The sequence below is a fragment of the Atractosteus spatula genome, chromosome 2 (genome assembly GCF_055471065.1).
Source record: "Atractosteus spatula isolate fAtrSpa1 chromosome 2, fAtrSpa1.hap1, whole genome shotgun sequence".
NCBI lineage: Eukaryota > Metazoa > Chordata > Actinopteri > Semionotiformes > Lepisosteidae > Atractosteus > Atractosteus spatula.
Genome location: NC_142707.1, coordinates 71,262,297 through 71,284,053, shown reverse-complemented (window position 1 = coordinate 71,284,053; position 21,757 = coordinate 71,262,297). Strand labels below are relative to the sequence as shown.

At 36.8% G+C, this 21,757-nt stretch overlaps 1 protein-coding gene across 1 annotated transcript; it reads right to left on the bottom strand.

Moving 5' to 3' along the window:
• Positions 1-554: 554 nt before the first annotated feature.
• On the bottom strand, positions 555-21,473 carry LOC148840166 (transforming growth factor-beta receptor-associated protein 1). The gene is made up of 12 exons (XM_088940358.1): positions 21,415-21,473; positions 20,155-20,951; positions 18,043-18,237; positions 16,301-16,455; positions 15,182-15,264; positions 14,552-14,896; positions 13,653-13,710; positions 11,992-12,135; positions 10,288-10,425; positions 9,153-9,318; positions 8,371-8,807; positions 555-3,519 (listed from the first exon to the last, which is right to left on the bottom strand). Exons 2-12 carry the CDS (start codon positions 20,840-20,842, stop codon positions 3,385-3,387), a joined length of 2,544 nt encoding a protein of 847 aa, XP_088796484.1. The 5' UTR covers positions 20,843-20,951; positions 21,415-21,473; the 3' UTR covers positions 555-3,384.
• Between the last annotated feature and the right edge of the window lie 284 nt (positions 21,474-21,757).

Genomic DNA, 21,757 nt, shown 5'->3' with positions numbered 1-21,757 from the left:
ACACTGTGGAAATGCAAGGGTCAATTAATTTCATTCTCATTATGTGTATAGCTGACTTGCCAATATTTAAGAAAATGAACAATGGGTCAGACTGAGATCAAGAAAAATGTTATGAATAAATGTTTTATCTGTCATCCTTTAGTGTTCTATAGGCAGCCTCTATAGATAGTCTTATGATACTGAATTTCACATAGAAAACATTAGCTTTTTAAAATTAATGTTCACAAAATAATAAATACATACACTACTTTGCAGTCTTATGCATTTTGTGTGGTTCTACACATTTCGTTCTTTTTCCCTTCTTTTATAATACTGTTAAAATACTGTTTAAATACAGTTCTATTGTGAGCATGTACTGAAATCACATTCATTATGTTTTTAGCAAACACTTAATTGTGAAATACACAGTATGTATTTTGTACTGTATATCTGTAACAGGTATCCTTTCAGCTTTACAAATATGCAGGAAAGAACTCATAAAGTTAATAATCAGGAACACCCGAGATAGAATTAATTTTAATTTGATTGGTAATGGTCGCAGACTGGGTGCATCATGTTAGTAGTTCATGTTTATTTGTGATACATTTTTCCAAACACAACAAAACTCTAGAAGACATATTCTAACTCATTAAAGCTCAGATGGGCTTTCTTGATGAGTGCCCTTAGAAAAAGCAGATTGGGAAGAACATGAAATCATGATTGCCAAAAGGCTGGCATTTTTCAGCGTTTTGATAAAACCAAAGTCATATTACCCAGAACTCAGAACATAACAGAAGCATTTCACTCAAGATGATCAAACCCCTTTTCCAACACCTTAATAAAAGAACAACACAGGGAGCATGAGCATCCATAGTTGTACGCACTGTAGATATGTTAACAGGAGAAAACACTGCATGTTGTATTGGACTTCAATAAAGTCTGTCAGTTCGAGGTCAATGAAGTTGCTAAAGTGTGATAGAAGCTTGGTGTCTAGATAAATCAGTGAGAAGATAAAATGCACAAAGTCTTGGATATGAACCTTATTGTTCAATAATGGGAAATAACCAAAGTATTAACATTAGAAACACCATAGTATTAGAACATGGATGGATAGATGTACTGTAAGCAGTTTTATGTTCTAAAACATAATAATCTACTGATTATGTAAAAAAAGAAATAGATTAAGCAGAAAGGATAATTGAAACTGACCCTCTCTCTTGACTATAGGCAAAAAGAGATTTGTAACATGTAACCTGCATCAAGTGTGACTTGCACATTCTTCACACTGATGCAATGCAAACCATGCCGATTTCACTTGTTTGTTATTTTACCTCTCTTTTTTCACATGTTCAATACATCATTCGAATCAAGCACTTGTCCTACTTTGCAGTTGGCAAGAGATCTTATCATTACTAATTTTGCTATGGATTTAATACTGACCTATTATTTAATTAAAAAAATGAACATTCCCAACTACTTTTGTGATATTAAAAAATGTAAAACAAATGACCAAAGTTCCAAACATTTGGATAAATGGACGCTGCTTAAAATAGAACCAATCTAAATTAATGTCTTTGTATTTTAACATTAACACAATTTGTAATCTGATAACATTGATTTAAATGTTTTAGTATGCCTTTTAAAATGCAATGCATGAAATAAATTGCTTAGACTGTCATTTCATTTGCCATTAGTCATTTCATTAGCCATTAGCACTTTAGCAACATTAGTGTTTAGCAGCATATTTTAACTTTTCACTTATTATTTCATACTTCGGTGATTCACATTTGTTCAATGGGTGCAGCCTATTCAAATGTTACCATACCCAGTGGCAAACACAAATACTGTACAAACAGCTGCATGTTATCTCTTAAACATACAGTAAATGTGCACAAAGCAGGGAGATATAACACCTTGAAGTTTGTGTACCAGTTCTTTAAGCTATTCAACTAATTAATCCAAATATGCCATAAAAAATACTAATCAAAGCTTGACAGAGATGTCCCATATACTGTACATCTCTTTCAAAGATGCAAAGAAAATGGATCCTTGTAATTAAAAGCTTGTGGGACTTATTAATAAATCTTTAACAATTTAACAAGTAGGAAGTCTTACATACTGAAATGGGAGACAACCTGTAATACAATACAGAAGTTAATAAAACTGCATCCACGAACTCAAGAAATATCTCTTGAGAAACACAGATCAATACTGTAAATATGTTTGTAAACATAACAAACAAGTATTGTCAGGAATTACATACATCTAAACTACAAGCCAGGTACAGTAGGACACAATACCGATATTTGATGGTAAAAGATTTAGTAAAGTCAGGTAGTACAGTATTTGAAAAAAGAAGCTGAACTGATGGAAATTGTAACAAGGCAAGCAGTGTAAGGATTAGAAATTAAGCATTTCAGGAAGGATAAGAACATTTCTAACTGGTTTATCATGCAGTTATAAATGCATGAAGATGCAATCTCTGAAAATCTCTGGCAGTGACTAAAAACTCTAATTAGAGATATTTGTACATTAAAGTATGTGTTGTAGATGCCATTCCTTTAGAAATATGGAAGTCACATACTGTGTATTAATAAATAGATGTATTGGGCTATGAAATATTTATTGAATACATATATTAAATATGTATTGACTTGCTAGTTTTCATAACTCCACAACAACGAAAATCTCCAGAACAGTCTTTATTAATGTTTCCACACATCAGTCAACTCAAAATATCAATTGCAAGCACTATACTAATTACTAATTACTAGGATCTATAAGGATTACTATCAGGATCCTGTTGAAAGCAGGTATAGTTACATTTTTCACATACAGATACAGTCTTCATTCATATATGTATGCCAAGCCTTGCACATCTATAAAATAGAATTTCCAGTGCACAGAGGACAGGATCATTGTTTAAAGTGAATTGATAGCAGATTCAATATTGAAACTAAGCGATTTGAGTTTCACATTATGCACAACATACAGTACATAGTCCCTTACTATGATACTGTGCTGTGTGACTCTGTTCTGCTTAGCAGAACTGAAACCAGGATGAGATCTGGTCTCATGGGCCACTGGGGTTCTAGTATGCACATAAAATTGACCTTTACTTCAGTACTACATGGTCCGTCTATAATGCAATGACTTCTGTGTGTGGTTGACTATGATATTCTATTCCTCTTTGTGAGGTGCTTTATGAGATGCTACTTGTTGCACAAAGAACAGAACATTCTGCCCTTCTAGTTTAGAAATAAAAACAGAACCGTGATTAAGCAATTAAAACAGTAATTACAATTTGCAGTGTAGACAAATGTCTGAAAGTGATGCCCGTGACCTGGTTATAATAAAGACTGCTGTTTTACAATAGGGCTGTGAATCATGGCACTATGATTGCAGCTATGCTGGAATGCTATTTTCTCTACTTGCACAGCGTGCAGCATCAACATCCCCCTCAGGCTCCAAATAAATCTGTGGCACACATGCCATGTTTTTTTCTTTTTCTACTTTTGTGTTTCCTTGAGTGGCTTGTGCCTGAAAAGGAAGCAAAGAGAAAATGTCAGCGAAGTCAGTTTTTTTTCAACTTCAGTCGTTCGATTTGTTAAAGCTGTCAGTTTTCATTGAATTTATGTAATTGGTGAATTGAATGGAACTGCCTTATTTAACTCGATATGAAATTGATATTGTACGTAATACGTAATTCAGGAAAGCTGAGGAACAGGTAGAACAAAATCTATATTCCGGCAGTTAACCTGTTAAATTTGCAGATGTTGCTGAATGTTGGGGGTATACTAGTTAAAATGAACAAATATGAACGTGGAATAGCATTTAACTTTCGGTTACATTTAGATAATACAGACAAACATACACTAAGGGCACAGAGTTGGCTCACATCTGCTTGGTGACTCTGCTATGTCTTCAGATTCCCAGGTGATGTTTGTCTAGAGTTTGTCAACAGTCCAGAACTATTTACCAGAATGTAGTCTATCAATAAGGTCAAACACAGCCTGGGACAGGAAGCAATACAGTGTGAGTGAGTTCCTCCAAAATGGCAGCATTTCAACCCACTTTGACCCCCAAAGAGACCAGAAATAGATCTAGGGGAAAGGGCTGTCTTATGTTTTATATCAGAGGGAGTATTTATTGGCTTTTATTGCCCAGTAGGCAGACTTAGAATGGGTTTAATGGTTTAGAGAAACGATTCTCTCAATCTTCCATTGATACTGTCTTGTGGAGGCCTTTTGTTGTAAATAAACCAGCACTTCCACTTTAAGGTGCTGCTGTGTGTGTGTTATTTGCACAGGTAAGTCCATATTTGAGAGAATGTGTGAGTGTAGCTTTGGGCTGTAGAAGGCTTGAGCTGAGGGACGCACAGTCTTTGTAAATAATAAGTGGTGTGTTCACATGTTTACTCATTTGCTTTTCAAGTTTGTGCCTGCTAGTTGCTCTGCCGTCTTGCTGTGCCAGGGAAAAAAGATTTTATTTTCAAACTGGTTTTCATTCCTGCTGAAAGAGGGCTTTGCTTTGGGTTTTTAAAATTATTATCAGGATATTTTTTTACAATGCTCCTGAACTCCTTTGCTACAATATAAAATAGAGAGAGCTGGAAACACTGCATCAGACACGAAAGGACTACAAAGTGAATTACATGCAACTCAAATGTGGGCAGACACCTGGCAAATAAAATGTAATGTGAATAGATGCATGCAATTACATGGAGGCAACACAAGTGTACAGTACATTAAAAATGTCACATTGAAATAGGGATTATAACAAAGAACTAGGAGTTTTGACTTAACATTTCCTCATCTATTCATGTAAATATTGAAGAAGTGTTTAAATCATACAATGCCACACTTAGATCTCACTAGGAATATAGTGTTTAGTTTTAAAAACTAGGAAAGGTGGTACAAAAGAGATTAATCAAACCAGTTCACTTCAGTATTCTAGATTGGAACTGAGACAATAATTGTACGTAGTGACTAGATTAAAGATATTCAGAATCAAGACAAAATGAGCAACAATACAAATAACCATAGACACAAATAAAACATAAATTAATCTTAGGAACAGAAATAAACAGTTTAGGAATAATTCAGAACAGAAAACAGTCACAGTCACACTTTACACAGAAGATAGTCTGGAACCAATTCCTCAGCCTTGACCTTTAACTTGTTAAACCTGTCTCATTGGGCTACTTTAAGAAACTGTTCCTCTGAACTACTGACAAATCTGCTAGTACCCAAGCAAGCAGAATGTCGGTCATGTACTGTGTATCCTCTGTGGTTTGTCATTCCTTGGAAGCTTCAGTATTCCAGGATGACTTCCACCAACTTGTTTTTTTGTTGTATGGGTCGTCTGCCTAAAGAAAATTATATGGCTCTCATCTCTGTCCTTAATGCAATATATTTAGTCGGTAAAATTATAATGAACTAAAACAGGGTCAGATAACCTCATCTTCTTCCCTGGCTTTCATAAGTCAATCAGCAAACTCTGTAACAAATGCTGCAAGGCTGCTGAACTGAGGAGTAAGGCATTCACCCCAGCCAGAGGAGTTTCATTTCTAAAACACATCAATATATACTGATGGAAAAAAGAAACGCAACATCTCCTCCTCCACACTCTGGCCCTCCCGTCTGCGTGGAAGACTGAAGAGTGACTCATCCGTGAAGAGGACCGGATGCCTGCTGACGAGTCCATCGCAGCCTCTGTCTGGCCCAAGCCAGTCGGGTGTGATGTCTAGGAGGTGTGAGCAGAGGGCCTCTGACAGGTCACCTTGCTCTAAGACCAGCAGCATGGAGCCTCACTGTCCTGTCACTGAGGCGGGCATTGTGTCTGCTTGCAGTTTTAGCAGCAGTACGGGTGGCAGATCTGAAACGGTCTCTCAGATGGACCAATCTGATGTGTCGGTCCTGCTCTGGTGTGGTCACTCAAGGGCAACCAGATCTTGGATGGTCATCTGTCCGTCCTGCCGGTCTGCTGAAACCTTCTCTGCAGTCGGGACACAGTGGAGTGGCTTACTCCATAGTGTCTGGCAGCGCTGGTACATGACATGCCTGCCTGCAGCATGCCAATGGCCCTCTTGCTTGCTTTCAGTGACATTCGAGGTATTATGGAATGCACAGAAAACTGACTAAGTGTGGCCTTTTTTCTTGCAGTGATTTAAGCTTTGAATTAAGGCATTTTTAAAGGTGACCTGACCAGGCATTGTTCCACCTGGACCTCATTGGGTAAAAGTGCACCTAATGAGCTTTCATGAGATTGGCAAGTTGCAATGCCTCACTGCACAAGCTGTATTGCTGGTCAGGGGGCTTAAAACAAATTGACAACTTTTTGTGAAAGTACATAAGCTATAACTATAGTATTCTCATTCCAGAAAATGTTGCGTTTCTTTTTCCATCAGTACATTTTAGTAGCCAAACAATACTAGGATGGAGCTGCTAACTCTAGTTCTATCGTGTACAGTGATGTACTTGCTTCAAATTATGTTTTAATTAACATTTTTAATACCCATGAACTATTAGGGACATCAGTGGTTTCTAAAGTAGCTTGCAGGAGATTAGATTAAGTGTTTATCTGTCCAGGTTTGTGTTATCCCTTTCATTATATTCATTGGTTTTGGAGTTTTTGTTTGTAACCTAGTTTAGGAGATTAATTGCAGTGTTCTAGAGTTGAAATGTATGAGGAAAGAAACAGGTGTAACACATCTTGTAAATTTATAGCTCTAGAATTAAAAATCTCCATGAATACCAGCTAATAGCTTCTTAAACAGGAACATACAGATACAGTATAGAGAAACAATTGCTTTTCATCTAAAGTAGACATTGATAGTCTTTCTTTTTTTGCTGTGTGTCATTTGAGAACATGGAACAAGTTGAATGCCACATTTCCTTTATGACAGGATCCATAGTAAACATACTGTTGTTGAAAAGCGAACCACTAGCTACTGCATGCTATAGTATAGGCAGCAATAGGAAATGAAGCCTTAAGATTTCTGATAAGATTGTTTTTTAAACTAGTAATAATTCAGTTTTTATCAAATTATTTCCAAAGCTTCTCAGAGCACTTTACATATAGCAGAGGACAGACACCCCCCACCATGGTACACATTATGCACCAGCAGTCCTGCAACATAAGAGATCAGGTGGTGGAGTGAGAAACTGGCTTCACCATCTGAATTAAGGATGAACTTTAGGAAGGCCAGAGTGTACAATATGAAGGCAACGTGTTTCTGGTAGCTAACACCCCTACTGTTTCAAAAACCATCAAAGATCTCTTTAATGACCACAGTTTAATGTCTTATCTGAAAGATGGCATCTCTTACAGAATAGTGTTACTGGTCATCATGTTGGTGGCATTGGTTGGGAAATTCTGGTCCACAGTGAGGAGCTCCGCCTGCTGGGCTACCAATGCCACAGGCAGCAGCAAGCTGGTTTTCCTGGGACGTCCCAGAACTGCCCATATGCTCAGCTCATGCCATATGATGAGATCGAGTTACAAAATGGTAACATTGCTCCTGTAACAAAACTAAGAATCTCAAACCCACTATCAAAACCCTCAGTACAACATAAGTTTCATTGATCATAAGCAGACTGGATGTGACAATTCCTATTCCTATTTTGCTAAAGTCCTTTAGGTAAAAACCCATTTAAACAGTCTGCTCATTTTTAAAATGTCGTCGTTTATTTTATTAGGGCCTGTCTACCCTGCAATGGACTGTTGTCCTATTCAGGGTGCATCCTGCCTATCACCCATTGATTGCCAGGACAGGCTATGGCTCCTACACAACCCTGAATTGGAAGAAGCAGTTAGAAGCTGGGTGGATTTATTATGGTCATTACTGAAGTAAAACATGGTGCTGGTAAAAGTCAACAGAGAAAGTGGTTGTGAAAGTAGAGGCAGTATTGTAGGGGCTGTGAGAGACAAATGTAAAGTTTTAATTGTACCTCTACAGGACAGATTATATTTTCAGTGTTCATTATAAATAAATGAGCATTTATTGAAGCTGTAAGAAGCCTGTGGAAAGAAATGACTTTTCCCACGGTCAATTTAGGTGTTGATGGAATAAAAATCAAAATCTCTCCTGATGTTTAATGTCCAATGTAAGAGAAAGAGCATATTGTTGGCACACTAGAATGTAATCCACTTAAACAAAAAAAAGACAAATGAAATAATATTTGGTAATAAAACAGACAAATCTTGATCTGATATCAAATGTACATTAAATATTTTTTTCATCATTCAGGAATTAACCCATTTTCAGTACAATACCGTACCAAAGTTATTTGGGCCATGACTGATAGAAAGAGTTTTAAATCCAAAAATGCTTCTTATGTACAAAATATACCCAAATAATTTGTTTACACATGCAGCTGCCATACTCACCCACAAATATCTGTACAGCAGGTGCTCTGCCTGGGCCAGGTTCCTCTCTATTTTGCCCATTCTTCTGTAATGAGTCATGCTTCTCAGAGATTCAACCAGAAATCTGGATATCAGCTGCAGTGACCAGGAGTCAGGAAGCACCTGTAGGACACTGGCTGGGTCAAACGCAGCAGCGTTATTGTTGAGGAGATCCACTGCAGCAATCACCCTTGCATTTGAGTTGGGTGTGTCTGAATCCAGATAGAGTTTCAACAAGCTGAGAAACAGCATGTTACCAAACTCCTTGCCTCTGCCTAGAGAATTCTTTCTGCAGTAGTTTTCTGCAGCACAGATGTCTCGCTCTTTGTTCACCAAGATCCATAGAGCTTTTTCATGTTGTCCTGCTCGTCCATTCAAAATAGCCTTTTCCACGTGGAGGCCTGTTTTCATGAGTTTGTCTAGATTTCATAAATAAAAGATATAAGAAATTGCAGTATGCTGTAAAATTATCCACAGTAATATTTAAGCCAAAGAATGAAGCAATTCAACTTTGAAAGTATTCTCTCTCCCAGAGTTCAAGATATTATAGCATATTATCTGGGACCAACAGCCACTACCGAGAGGACACAGGAGAGGATTATTAAGATGATAAAATTGAGTCATTAAATACATAATAAAAAAAAAAGAACAAAAAGAAACAGAATATTCAACAGCACTTTTATTTGCTCTTAAAATGACATCTGTTTTTTTGGTCTCAAGGTTTTATGCCTTAACATATTGCAATTCTAGCTAGTTTCACTGACCTTGAACAACAGCTGTGTTGTAAATGGAAGTCTCCTGCAGCAGGTCCTGCAGTTTATTTCTCTTCACAGTTAAAGTCAGATTGCCACTTTCCATTCCCTGCTTTTCCATTATCACCAGTATTTGATCAACATATGTTGTTACCAATAGAGTATGGTGCTTCTCATCCTAACAGAAACACATTTCACAAGTCACGTTTTCTGGATTTTCTGTCAACAGTGAGAAGAAGCTAACTAGTGGAATTTATTAGAAATAAATCTATGCATTTATGCCTATGGGTGATCTTGAAATTGCCAAGATATACCATATACAGTACCGTATACAGTATGTGTGTATTTATGTATGTTTGTGTGTGTACACATTTACACAGTATATGTACTGTATACTTGTGCTCTGTGTTTTACAATCACCTATCAAGCATTGTGTTTGCCTGCAATCTTTGCACATTTATATTGGTGAAACAGGAAGAAGACTGTCCGACAATTTTACCTCTGCTGTCCTTGGTTACATTGGTCCTCCTGTCACCTTTCTTTCACATGGAGTCCTGGACTCTTATGCCACAACGTGAAGATACAGTATGTTCTCCCATATCCCTCCCATTCCCACAGCCATCAATGAACTGATGCTGTATGTCTTTCTAATTTTCTCCCTTCATTTACAGATTCTTTTCACGCTTCCACTGGAATTTGTTTCCCCGATTTCCCTCTCTTTCTCTCCTCCTGTGTCCAGTCTCTTGTTCTTGTTCTTTTTCTTTTTTTTTTCTCTGTTCCTGCCCCTGCATATTGAAAATGTGTTTGGTTTGTTCCTTTCACATTTTGCTTGGAATCAATCTCAAGCTGAATGTTCTTCATTTTGGAAATATTAAAGTATTACATCTCTCAGAACAGCTCTTTCTATGTTGTACACATTGGTCTATAATACTATTAAGAGTCATTAAAATGAAATTTACATTGGTGTTGTACTATACTAAACTGTATTAGGAGAAAGGAGAGGTTGATTAAATATTTTCGCATTTGTCATATTTGAACTGTATTATTTTATTTAACATGATTGCTTGTCCAAAGAATTCCTAGGACACAATTATTTATAAATAAAGCACCACAGACACTTTAATGATGAAAAATCATGTCTACCCACCTCACTCTTCAGGTCATTAACTAAATACTCAAGGTACAATATTAAAGCCAGGGAGTATTTCTTCAACATGTTCAAGACGTCATCCTCAACAAATGATTTCTGGTTATTCTTTCTCTTAGTGAAGATATGTACTCCCATCTGTAAAAAGATAAATATCTTATGCAATGAAAATGCTTGCAGAATGCATATATTGTAAATGCATCTAACTTAGGATAACAATTCCCAGTGTTTCTCCGGTGGTTTTGATGCAGTGAATCATCTTTAACATTTACCCCAGTGATAATTTAATTACTCAAATAATAATTATCAAGGCTGCCAATATCGACTAAATTATTTTGACAAACATTTTATGCATGTTTTGGAATATTACAACATGCTTAAAGATTTCAAGTCTTGTAAATGGGGGGAGGAAAATAATCTGTCACTTAGTTTTGATTCATCTATGCATTCAATCCACACAACAAAACACAACAGTCTAAAACACTTACCATTATTTACGTTTTATAAAGTAGTCAAGTGTATTGATTGTTTGATAAGCACTGTTCCTTTGTAAAACAAAATACTGAGCAACAAAGCTTCTAATATCATAAAAACACCAGAGAGAGAATCTATTTGATCAGGAATCTCTATAACTAGCCGTTCAAACTGTCATGATTTTAATCAAAGTTTCTGGTACACTTGATAAACAAGTCAGGACTGCAGGCAATAATGACAGGAGGACTAGCAAACACTATATAAGCAGCAAATAAATTGATAAAAAAAGATTCTAAAAAACTAAAAAAAGGGTAAGCAAACCTGTGGCAGATTATTACACATCAGTACCAAACGCATAAGCTATAGATACAAAATATGAAATGCCGAGCTTGAAAATGCTACTTGTAAAAAATATATATGTTTGCTGACACACCAGTGTGTAGAATGATCTTCATAAGAGCCAAAACAATCTAATGTATGCATTTTAACCCCCAATAAAGAAATAAATAAGCATACATTTGCAAATAAAGGTTTTGTTTATTTTTTTGGAAGACCATTCCTAAGAAGAGTATATTAATATTTAATATGAAACAATCTTTTGAAGGTAGTGTATACACAGCTTTAATGCAAACTCGACTCTATTTTGTAGAATTCTATATAATAATAATAATAATAATAATAATAATAATATATTATAGTAGTTCAGGTGGGTAGCTGCGTCAGCATGCGTAGGCTGCAAAGGAACAAGTAACAGGTTTATTCCATGCTGAAGAAAAGAAGAAAGAGAACACAACGTTTCAGCACTGGAGCCTTCTTCAGGTGTGAGCTCACACCTGACACCTCACACCTGAAGAAGGCTCCACGGCCGAAATGTTATGTTCTAATATATTATAGTACATATTTGCATATATGTAATATATTCATATCTATGCATATATTACATTATTGTGTATAATAGTAGATACTATATATTAATATAATCTAATACTTTTCGCGTTATCCATTTACATTATATACAGTAATTATGTACAACATACATTTTTTTTTGGAACCCAACACAAATTGTCAAATAATGTGTTCATTATACACCACTTTCCATAATTTCTCCAAAGCCCAACCACATAAAAACAATATTCATCGTTCATCATTGCTAGTACAGTTGGTTGGTCTAAACAACTCCGTACTGTGAGGATGAGGTTTAAAATATTAGCCTATATCAATAAACGTTACCTCTTGATTTTTCTTAAGAACCCAGTCAGCATATTTCCAGACAACTTCCAAATCTGTTTCACAGCATAAAAAATCCACAATGTGGCTGTAGACATCAAAATGCATGTTCTCATGATGGTGTCCATCAACTATTTTAATCCAAGTCTGCAATATCCCCAGAGAATAATAATAACAGTTACTTTCACAATAATTATTTCTCACGTAACACATTTCACATAATTTGACTAGTTTGTCGGTAGACAAGGTTTACAGGGGAAATGGACAATATTAATGTTAACATTAAAGGTTTCTAAAAATGCAAGAGCAATGGTACTGAGATATTTTCTGTGACTATGACAACAACCATATATTAAAATTTAGAGAACAGTTCTGTATTCTCACTTCTGACCAAAGTCTACATTGTTCAGTGATGTTATTCTGATGGTTTTCAGGAGTTTATGTTTTTAAATTTCAGCAATATATATGTACAGGTAATTGAGTACAAAACTGAGTACAGAACAAATGAATGCAGCTTCCCATAAATAATGCTGATAAATATTCTACAAAATTGTAATACAGTGCTGCGAATATCTACTATTTCAAATGTATTTCAGTAATATTTAAATAAAAAACATTTTAAGAGTTGCTATTCTGGTGAGTTTTTATGATATAGCATACAATGTTTTAAGTAAATGTTATGCTTACTAGCAATAACCGAAAAAATGTCTTTAAAAATAGACTGTATGGAGGGCAATATGGCTAAGCAGGCATTTCATGGCTGTCAAACTCCTGTACATCTATAGCACCTCGCATGCAGAGTGACTGATGGACACAGGGAAATCCATATCTTAAGAGCTAATGAAGTCCAAATCTAGGAAAATGTTTAGTAGAGAAATATGGAAAAAATCAAAAGGATGTAGCAAAAAACAAATAGTGTGTAGTGGGCTGTGAAATGATTGAAAAGGGGTCTACAAACTAGAAAAGGCTGGGAACCGCCAATGTGGAATATTTGGATAAGGAACAGAACATTTAAATTAAGGGACGTTACAATATGTCAAATATCCACAAAAAGATATTGAACTCTCAAAGAATGAGTTCAAAGAAGAGAAACAAGAATGATTCCTGGTCTCAGGGGAATGATATATATGGACAGGCCTAAATCGATTCAATCTAGAACAAAACAGATTGAGAGGTGATTTAATCTAAGTATATAAAATCCCAAAGTGTACAGACAGAGCCAGCCTAAAGTATCTGTTTCTCTCATTTCTCTCACTCTCATTCGGGAGTGAAATGAGGACACGGGGTCACAGCTGGAAATTAAAAAGCAAGAGTTCTAGGTGTTTGGAGCACTCCAACACGTTTTCTCACCATGAGGTCCAAATGCTGGGCCCTTTTAAGAATGGACTGCATGGAATGTGAAATGTAATTCCATTAAATCCAGAATTCAGAAATGACCTTCTCTCTTTTCCAACCTTTCTTAAATACTTATCTTCTAATTTGCTTGAAGGTCCTGACTGCTATTGAAAATAAATTTGGTGATAGAGACATGTACCATTGAAATTGATGTTATTGCAAAAAGTACTCCATCTCTAAAAATTGAATTCTTAATGTTACCAATAGCTGAGCATATGTTTCTCATATGTGCAGTAGGCACATAAAACTGTAACTAGAGATTACTGTACCTGTATTGCACTGAGACTATGGCCATGACTCTGATAAAGACATCCTAGAGCAAAGAATCTAGAAGACAAAAAGGAACATCACTTTTTTTCTGTTTTTGTTTAATGAATATACTGCTCTTTGTGAGTAACACATGTTTCGGAGTAAAATTTTTACATTTTGTTTATGCCCCTCTGAAGTCTGTTAAAATACCGTATTTATTATTAACAGCTAAGGTATATGGTAATTTTTGGAAGTTTTTTTTTTGCCATGATAATTAAATTTCAATTTAATAGAAAAATGATATACTTTAAAAATAAAATGAAAGTTTTCTCGTGATTTGGATGTTGTTGATGCCTGTAATTAATTTCAGTATTTTACTGCTTATTATTTAAAATTATGTTTTGTAGAATATAAAGATATTAATTAATTTAATTTCAATTCAGAAATCTTACTCCAATTAGTTATGTTTAATTAAATTAAGTGCTTACCCAAATCATGCCTAATTTCCGTGTTTATTATTTTTACATGCAAGTTAATGTTTCAAGTTATATTGTATAACTCTTTCATAGCTTTTATTTAACCATTCTGTCACAATTACTCATTTCCTTTTATCATTTAACAAAAGATAATGATCATAATAATAATAATAATAATAATAACTACTGTTGGTGTATTACTCGAATGAAAACTGCGACTGAGCAGAAAAGGAAAACAACAGGTTTTGCAAGGCTTGCTGATTTCTGTAAATATATTATTTATAAAACACTTTATTTCAGAACATCCCAAAACTGCTTTGCATCTACAGTAGGAACACACAGACATCATTCGCTACTACAGTATAGTGCAGCACCCACCGGCGTGATGTCTGTCTTTACGTACCAACAACCCTGCAGATCAGGTAAACTAAGAACTTTCTTACCTGTGAGATTTTTCCAGAAAAGTAGCACATTCGTTAAGATTACAGGCATTTGGAGAAGATAATATTTTAATTAACTCCTCGGAATCTCCTCTCTCTGCGTACAGCTTCACAAGCGCGCTGTCAATCTCTTCTCTGCAGTCCGCCGCCTGTTCCGTCAGGCGGCAATCTCTCAGAAAAGAGCAGAGAAATGCCGTGTATTTTTCAAATGTCTCGCTATCTTTCTCTTTTAGCAGCCGCAAGTCTCTAGTGCTTCGTGCAGAATTGGGCCAGTGCTTGGAGTCGGCAACGAGAGAGGACAGTTCGGGGTATAAAGACATTATTTCTTTGGGGTCAAGATTGCCTTTGCTGTCAAGAGAACAAAACAATAACTGTGAGTTACAGAACCAGCAAAGAAATATTATTTGTTTTTGTAGCATGAATGAATAAATGCATCATAACAGCATGATATTTTGTAGAAAAAGAGATGTCCTGACTTTTTTTTTCAAAATGGGACAAACGTCTAAAAAGAATGTTATACTATTTATTATTTGTCTACTATTGACTACTTTTTGTGGACATCTGAATTGTTCGTTAAAATCGTCCATCCGTTGTAAATGTTGACAAAACTGTCCAAAGGCAAGTTGTTCTTACATGAACAGGTCATTGGCTTCCGAAAAGTATTCCTGGTGGAACTTCACAAATCCAGCTCTTCGAGTAACATTCTTGTACAACACCTACAAAAAAATGCATTTGAATTCGTAAGATTGTCTCGAATAATATTGTAACGTAATGGGGGCTCAGGCGGGCGCCCTTGCCGCATTAGGTCGGCCCCCCACCGTCGGGGGCTCGAACCCGGGACTTCTGCGTCGCTTGGCAGGGACCCAGCCCGGTGAGCCAAAAAGCGATCTTTCCACAGCCCAGGGGCTGTGGTCCTGCTATTACTGGGAAGGGCGGTGACGTCACCTGCTCTGGTAAGCCGGCTCTTACACAGTACCTGTCGGCCGTAAGCGTTACAATATGATACAATTTACATGTTGCTTTGAGAATGTAGTAAACATCAGGTTTTGCTAAATATTTTAGTAGCTGAATCTACACATGCCAAAAATACATATTATGTTGATTTGACCTCAGACAGGCATGTCAGCTAGAAAAAACCCCGAACTAAATAACATAATTTTTAGATTTTCTGAAGAATGTTGTAGTTTATTTTTAGCTTCAAATTATTAAAACCGTCATGGTCATATTACCATCTGGTGGACACTGACAGTATAACAACTCTTATTCAACTCTAGTGCACGGAATTGTTCAGTCACTTGGCCATCTCAATGTTTTAGGCTGGAGATTTACAAAGGTTTTCATTTGAGTACAATCCAGGAAGAGCCAACATATTTACGGTATGAGTAGGGAAAAAATAGTTTATTCTTTCCTTTCGTTGAAAACAGTTTCGTTATTACCTGTGGCAATTGGCAAATCCTATTTGTGAATTGAAGTATGGACAATCTTTAATGGAAACCAAGGAAATAAACGTTTTACAAGTTTCCCAGAACATATTTTTCTGTTTCACTGCAAATCCATTAATCTAGCAACATTGCGTTCAATGTAAAATATTTTTCAACAGAAATTAGAAGATTTATCTTTCAGGAAACAACACACCTTGTGGTCTACAGAGTAGAATTAATAGGAAAGAGAGGTACTTTTAAATAATTTACTGTGACAATGTATTTAAGTGAAAAACATCTAAAAATACACCGAGGCTTTATCTTCTCTTACCTTATATGTGTCTTTTGAAAACAAAGGCTTAACTCCTTGGACAAGATCTAATGCTTCATCTGTCTTTTCACTTTTGAGTAGGGCATCAAGTTGTTCCTCAACTGGAACTGGAGTCAAGCTGTAGACTGTGTTTTCAGTCAGGACAAAAACGTTTTCTGAACGGGAAAGGAAATGATTAAAATCAATTTTTATGGACATCTACAGCATGTGAACAATCCTGGAAACAATAATGGAAAGGTTAGACCATTAATGTATATATGTACTTACAATCAATACAATGTGCATGTTTACCTTACTTAGCATAAACTGGAGATGTTAACAGTAGCTTAGTAATGGTTAGGAAAATTGTAGAATACTTTGAATAATTAACATATACATTGCCTATAGAAGGTCTCCACACTCTTTCCAAAAGTAACACATTTTGTGGCCTAACAGCCTCAAATTAAGACACACCCATCAATTTTCTAACTACGTCAATTCTGGGTCACGAGGGAGCTGGAGTCCATCCAGGCATGCAGCAGGTGCAAGCCAGGGCACACCCTGGATGGGACGCCAGTCCATCACAGGGCAGACACACGGACATGCACACCCACACCTAGGGTGAATGTTTTTGGACTGTGGGAAGAAGCACCTGCATGATACGGATGCGAGCATGGGGAGAACATACAGACTCCACACAGATAGCACCCCAGATCTCGTATTGAACCCAGGGCCCCAGAACTGCGCCCCCACACAGCCCATCAATACACATTAAATCAGAATTTATTTTATATTTATTTACACAGTGTAACACAAAGACTCCAAGAGAAAAAACAAACGCTCAGACTTTCTGAAATGTAATTACAAATTAAATAAAAAAAGGTAGAATAAGTGTACACACCCATAAGTTAGTATTTAGTAGAAGAACATTTTGTTTGAAGTACAGCCATAATTCTATTGGGATAGGTCTGCATCTAGCACAATTGGGTGTAGCTGTGTTTGCTCATTCCTCCTAACAGGACTGTTCAAGCTCAGTCAGATTACAAGAGGCCTATTGATGGACGGTAAACTTCAAGCCATTCCACAGATTTCCAATTGGATTGGCCACTAGATGAAGTTTACCTTTTTGTTAAGCCATAAATTGTGTTACTTTGGAAAGGATGTGGAGGCCCTGTAGTTCTAAACACCACTTGCTTTATGAATATTTTTGGCTTTTATTAAGTATATCCTAATTACTTAGGACTACAAGATTATTTTCAAAAAAGTATTTAACCTTAAGATGAATTCATTTGGCAAAAAAGTAGGCCATATTTTCAAAGAATAGTTTTTTATTAAGTAATGGGGTATTATAAACAGAGCTTACTGAATACATCAGATTGGAATATTTGTTCCCTTTTAAATATAAAAAGTGGCACCTGCTATTAATTTCAATACTTGTTTGTTGCATTTTTAATGCATCTCAGAGAAGGGTGCATAAAGAGCTCATTGGGGAGTGCTCATGAACTGCTTCACTCCAGGCTGTATGAGAGAGAAAGAAACATACAGTGTGTTCAATTTCTTGGCCATGGGGCCCAGACATCTCTCCATACAGGCTGTTTTAGTGTTAAGATTAGTCAGCATGCAGTTTCTTTGGATTTGACATCAAGTTATGGGGAAAGAAAGTGAGTAGTAAGAAAATGTATTCCTGATGTTTCTGATACTAGACAAGACAAGACAATGCACCGACTATGTGCAGTCATTGTAATTGTGACTTTCATTTTCACCTGGCGTTGACAGCAGCTCCCTCCCCTTGTGTAGAGGGAGCGTCTGCTTCTGCTGCTGGTCCAGAATGCTGTGCACTCGTAGGGCCTCACTCTCCAGGGTTACAATGTAGGGAAAATGCACAGCAGCTGCAAGCAGATTTCCTGTCCATTTCATGGGTGGGCGCTGTGAAATCCCACTTTTAGTCACAAACATTCCTGTATTCATAAAGTGCACATAATATTTCTGTCATTCTGCCCTCAGCAAACTTGAAATGAAACAAAAAAAACTGAAACAAGTAGTGGCAGACTAAGGTATTGTGTTAAGCAGTTATTAATTTCTTTGTATTGAAATGTGGTGTGCTATTTGCCATGTTTTAAATGAATACAGATTTCTGTTTAATATTCACACCATCTGTTTTTTAAAATAAGTTTTGCATTTCATAACACAGAAATAGAAATGTAATAATGATAATTCCTTACACTTACAGTACATAGTGCTTTTCTGGAAACTCCACTCAAAGCGCTTGAGTAATGGGGACTCCCCTCCAACACCACCAATTCTGACTAATTCACTAAATATTGCCATTTGCTCAATTAGATTCTCATGGATGTGATAAAAGGACAAAATATGTAGAGCTAATTTGGTTTAATGCACTGAGCTGAGGGAATGGCAGCCTAACTGTAAGGATAAGGCTGCCAAACTTCCCCCACCACACACACCCTAAAGCGAGCAGTGAGCTAGCGAGTTGCTCCACGGGTGTCGATGGGGTTGTAGGAATGATGCAAGAGAGATACGTGAAGAGAAGTCCTGGGTGCAAGATTTGTATACAGTAGATTTGTATACATCAAGTTTGCTAATGCCATGACAGTGGTGGGCCTCATCAGTAACAACGATGAGGCACCATACAGAGAGGAGGTGGAGCAACTAGCGGACTGGTGCACAAACGACAACCTGTCTCTGAATGTCGATAAGACACAAGAGATGATAATTGACTTCGGGAGGGCCCGCGCTGATCACTCCCCACTGCACATCAACGGCTCCCCTGTGGAGACAGCTAGAAGTACTAAGTTTCTCGGTGTGCATATCACAGATGATCTCACTTGGACCATCAACACCAAAACGCACAATGTCTCCACTTCCTCCGGCGACTGAGAAGGGCAAACCTTCCCCGCCCCATACTATCCACATTCTATAGAGGTACCATCGAGAGCATCTTGATGAACTGTATCATTGTTTGGTATGGGAATTGTAAGGTCTCAGACCGCAAGTCCCTGCAACGAATTGTCAATACAGCAGGAAACATCATTGGAGCCTACCTAATGTCCATTCAGGACATCTACCACAAACGCTGCACGCACCAAGCCTCCAGTATTGTGGACAATCCCTCCCACGCCTCCTGCCAGCTCCACCAGGCTCCCCAACAACTTTTTTCGACAGGCTGTCAGGCTCCTCAACACCCTGGTACCTACTGCACCTACTCCAAATCTGGAAACCTAATTCTTTTTTGCCTAATGTCAGGCATACTGATGTATTCTTTGCACAGTCCTGTAAAGTAAATTGCACTATGCACATTGCACTTCATGTACCCTGTACCCTGTCAGAAATGTCTATGTCTACATTGTTTATAGCATTGTCTTGTCAGTGTCTTGTCCGTATTCGCACTGTATACTTGTATATGGCTGGATTGACAAATAAACTTGAAGTATATATATAGGTGAGCTCAAGTGTGCAAGATTAGGATTTTAACTGTCTTCTTGAACTCCTGTTAGAAGTTTCTTACTTCTCTTAGTAGCATTTTACTTGAATGGGGCTAAAGACATAATATAATAGTACGCATAATCCTTTATAAACATTTGTGCAAACAACATGACCGGTTTAGCGAATAACACAGTTATTACAGTTATTCATCTCAATTCAAATCAAGACAGTTACAGTTGGAAAGAAGTCAGGTTTGAACGCTGGACGACAACAGCACATGAGGCCTGTTAAGGATTTTGTGAAGCTGTTGAAGTGGGGTGTTTATGAAGGAGAAATGACAGCTGAGTGTTTCTTAGTCTCACTCAAGTAAAGCATTAACATTTCTTTTATCTCATCTTGAATGTTATGGGCATCAAATAATTGATTCTACTTACCCAAGGATCCAGGGCCATTTAAGAGAAATTCTCCTCTTCCAGCCAGTTCAACTATTGTGGCTTGTTTCTCTCTATTGTGTGGAAATAGCTCTACAGTCGTCCCATTTTTGTAATCATGAAGAACATATCTCTCACTGGTTGCCACACAGAGGCAGTTTCCATCCACTGCCAGAGCCAAGGGCTCCTCCAAAAATGACACTTCCTTTACACATTCCGATTTATCTATGGACACCATGTATAGATGAACCGTTTTCTTCTTGGAAGACACAGTAAAAAGCTCAATGCAGCCTGGAGCTGGAGCTGTGGCAGTCTCATTGACGTGAAAACTAGCAACATTTCGGATCTTCCGCATTGTCTGAACAGGCTCTAGGCTGAACATGTTCAGAACAGTAACAGTATTGTCACAGAGTAAAATTAGGTGGTTCAGCTCTGGAGAGGCTTTAAGCTGTGTAACTGGTCTCCTCATTCCCATTTGTTTAATCTTGACTTGTTTTAATGTAGGACATTTTTCCTCAGAGTCTGGAAAGCTCTCATCAGTCAAGACAAAATGCTGGACAACACAGTCTTTGGTTCCAAAGTAAAGGTTTTTACCACAGGCTTCCATGCACTGAAAGCTACATGTATCCCTTTTTTTTGTTTTGGGGTGGTTTTCAATAACCAGAGAAAGGCTGAAGACTTTGAGACTCATGCTTTTCCTTTAGCACTTATGTTCTATTCTATCTGGTAAAAGTCCTGTTCTATATGGATAGAATAATGCAGATTCTATTCTCAGTGGCAACCACAGCTAGAACCACATACTGTAGCAAAACAAAATACCATTAAAGAAGAGGTGGCCATAGAATATAGCAGCAATACTGAGAAATCTTCAAACATTCATTGCCAAAACATATTCTTACTCATTCTTTTAATTCTGAATATTGTATTACTCTCGTGGCATCCATGAAACTAAGTCTGATATTTTGTGCTCAAAAGGAAACGTTTTTTTACATAGAAATTATCAAAGCTTTTTTCATAATGCAAAGACTTTCCCAGGGTGAAAGGAACACACTTAAGTTGACTTTGATATTTAAGATTAAGACAGTTTACTGTAAGAATAGTAAGAAATACTGTACATCAATTGTTGTGAACTGAAAAAAGAATGCTAACACTACTATTACAATGTGCTTACAATTATGCTTCACAAAATTCAGTTTTATTTTGTTGAATATCACCTACACATTTTTTACATTAAATCATTATTTTTGAAAAGCGACAACATACCTTCAAAACAGCAGAACTATTTTAAGTATTTTTTTCTTCAGGAAGCTGACAGAAGTGGTGCAAGAACTGCTCAGTACAAACTGTATTTTGACCTTGGCCATGTGACTGTTATCCTGTAAGGAAGTCTATGTCAGCATTTTAACACCCTGTATACTTGCAGTAGCTCATCAGTAAAGCAATAAAAATGACTCCTTCTCAAAAGCAAAGGGAACACAATTAGACTATTAAGGGTAACAGAATAAATAGCATGTTACTGCAAATAGAAAGCAGGGGAGGACAGTGATAAAATATCATACTTTAAACATACTGTTTATGGTTATATTGTGATTAACATTGATTCAAA

Bases quoted from the DNA above. Each gene is read 5' to 3' on its own strand.
- LOC148840166 (XM_088940358.1), bottom strand. From the start codon at position 20,842: ATGAGTCTCAAAGTCTTCAGCCTTTCTCTGGTTATTGAAAACCACCCC. The intron at 18,238-20,154 runs GTAAGTAGAATC...TTATGAATACAG, and splicing joins AAATGGCCCTGGATCCTTGG to GAATGTTTGTGACTAAAAGT. The intron at 14,897-15,181 runs GTAAGAACAACT...TTCTCTTGACAG, and splicing joins GAAGCCAATGACCTGTTCAT to CAAAGGCAATCTTGACCCCA.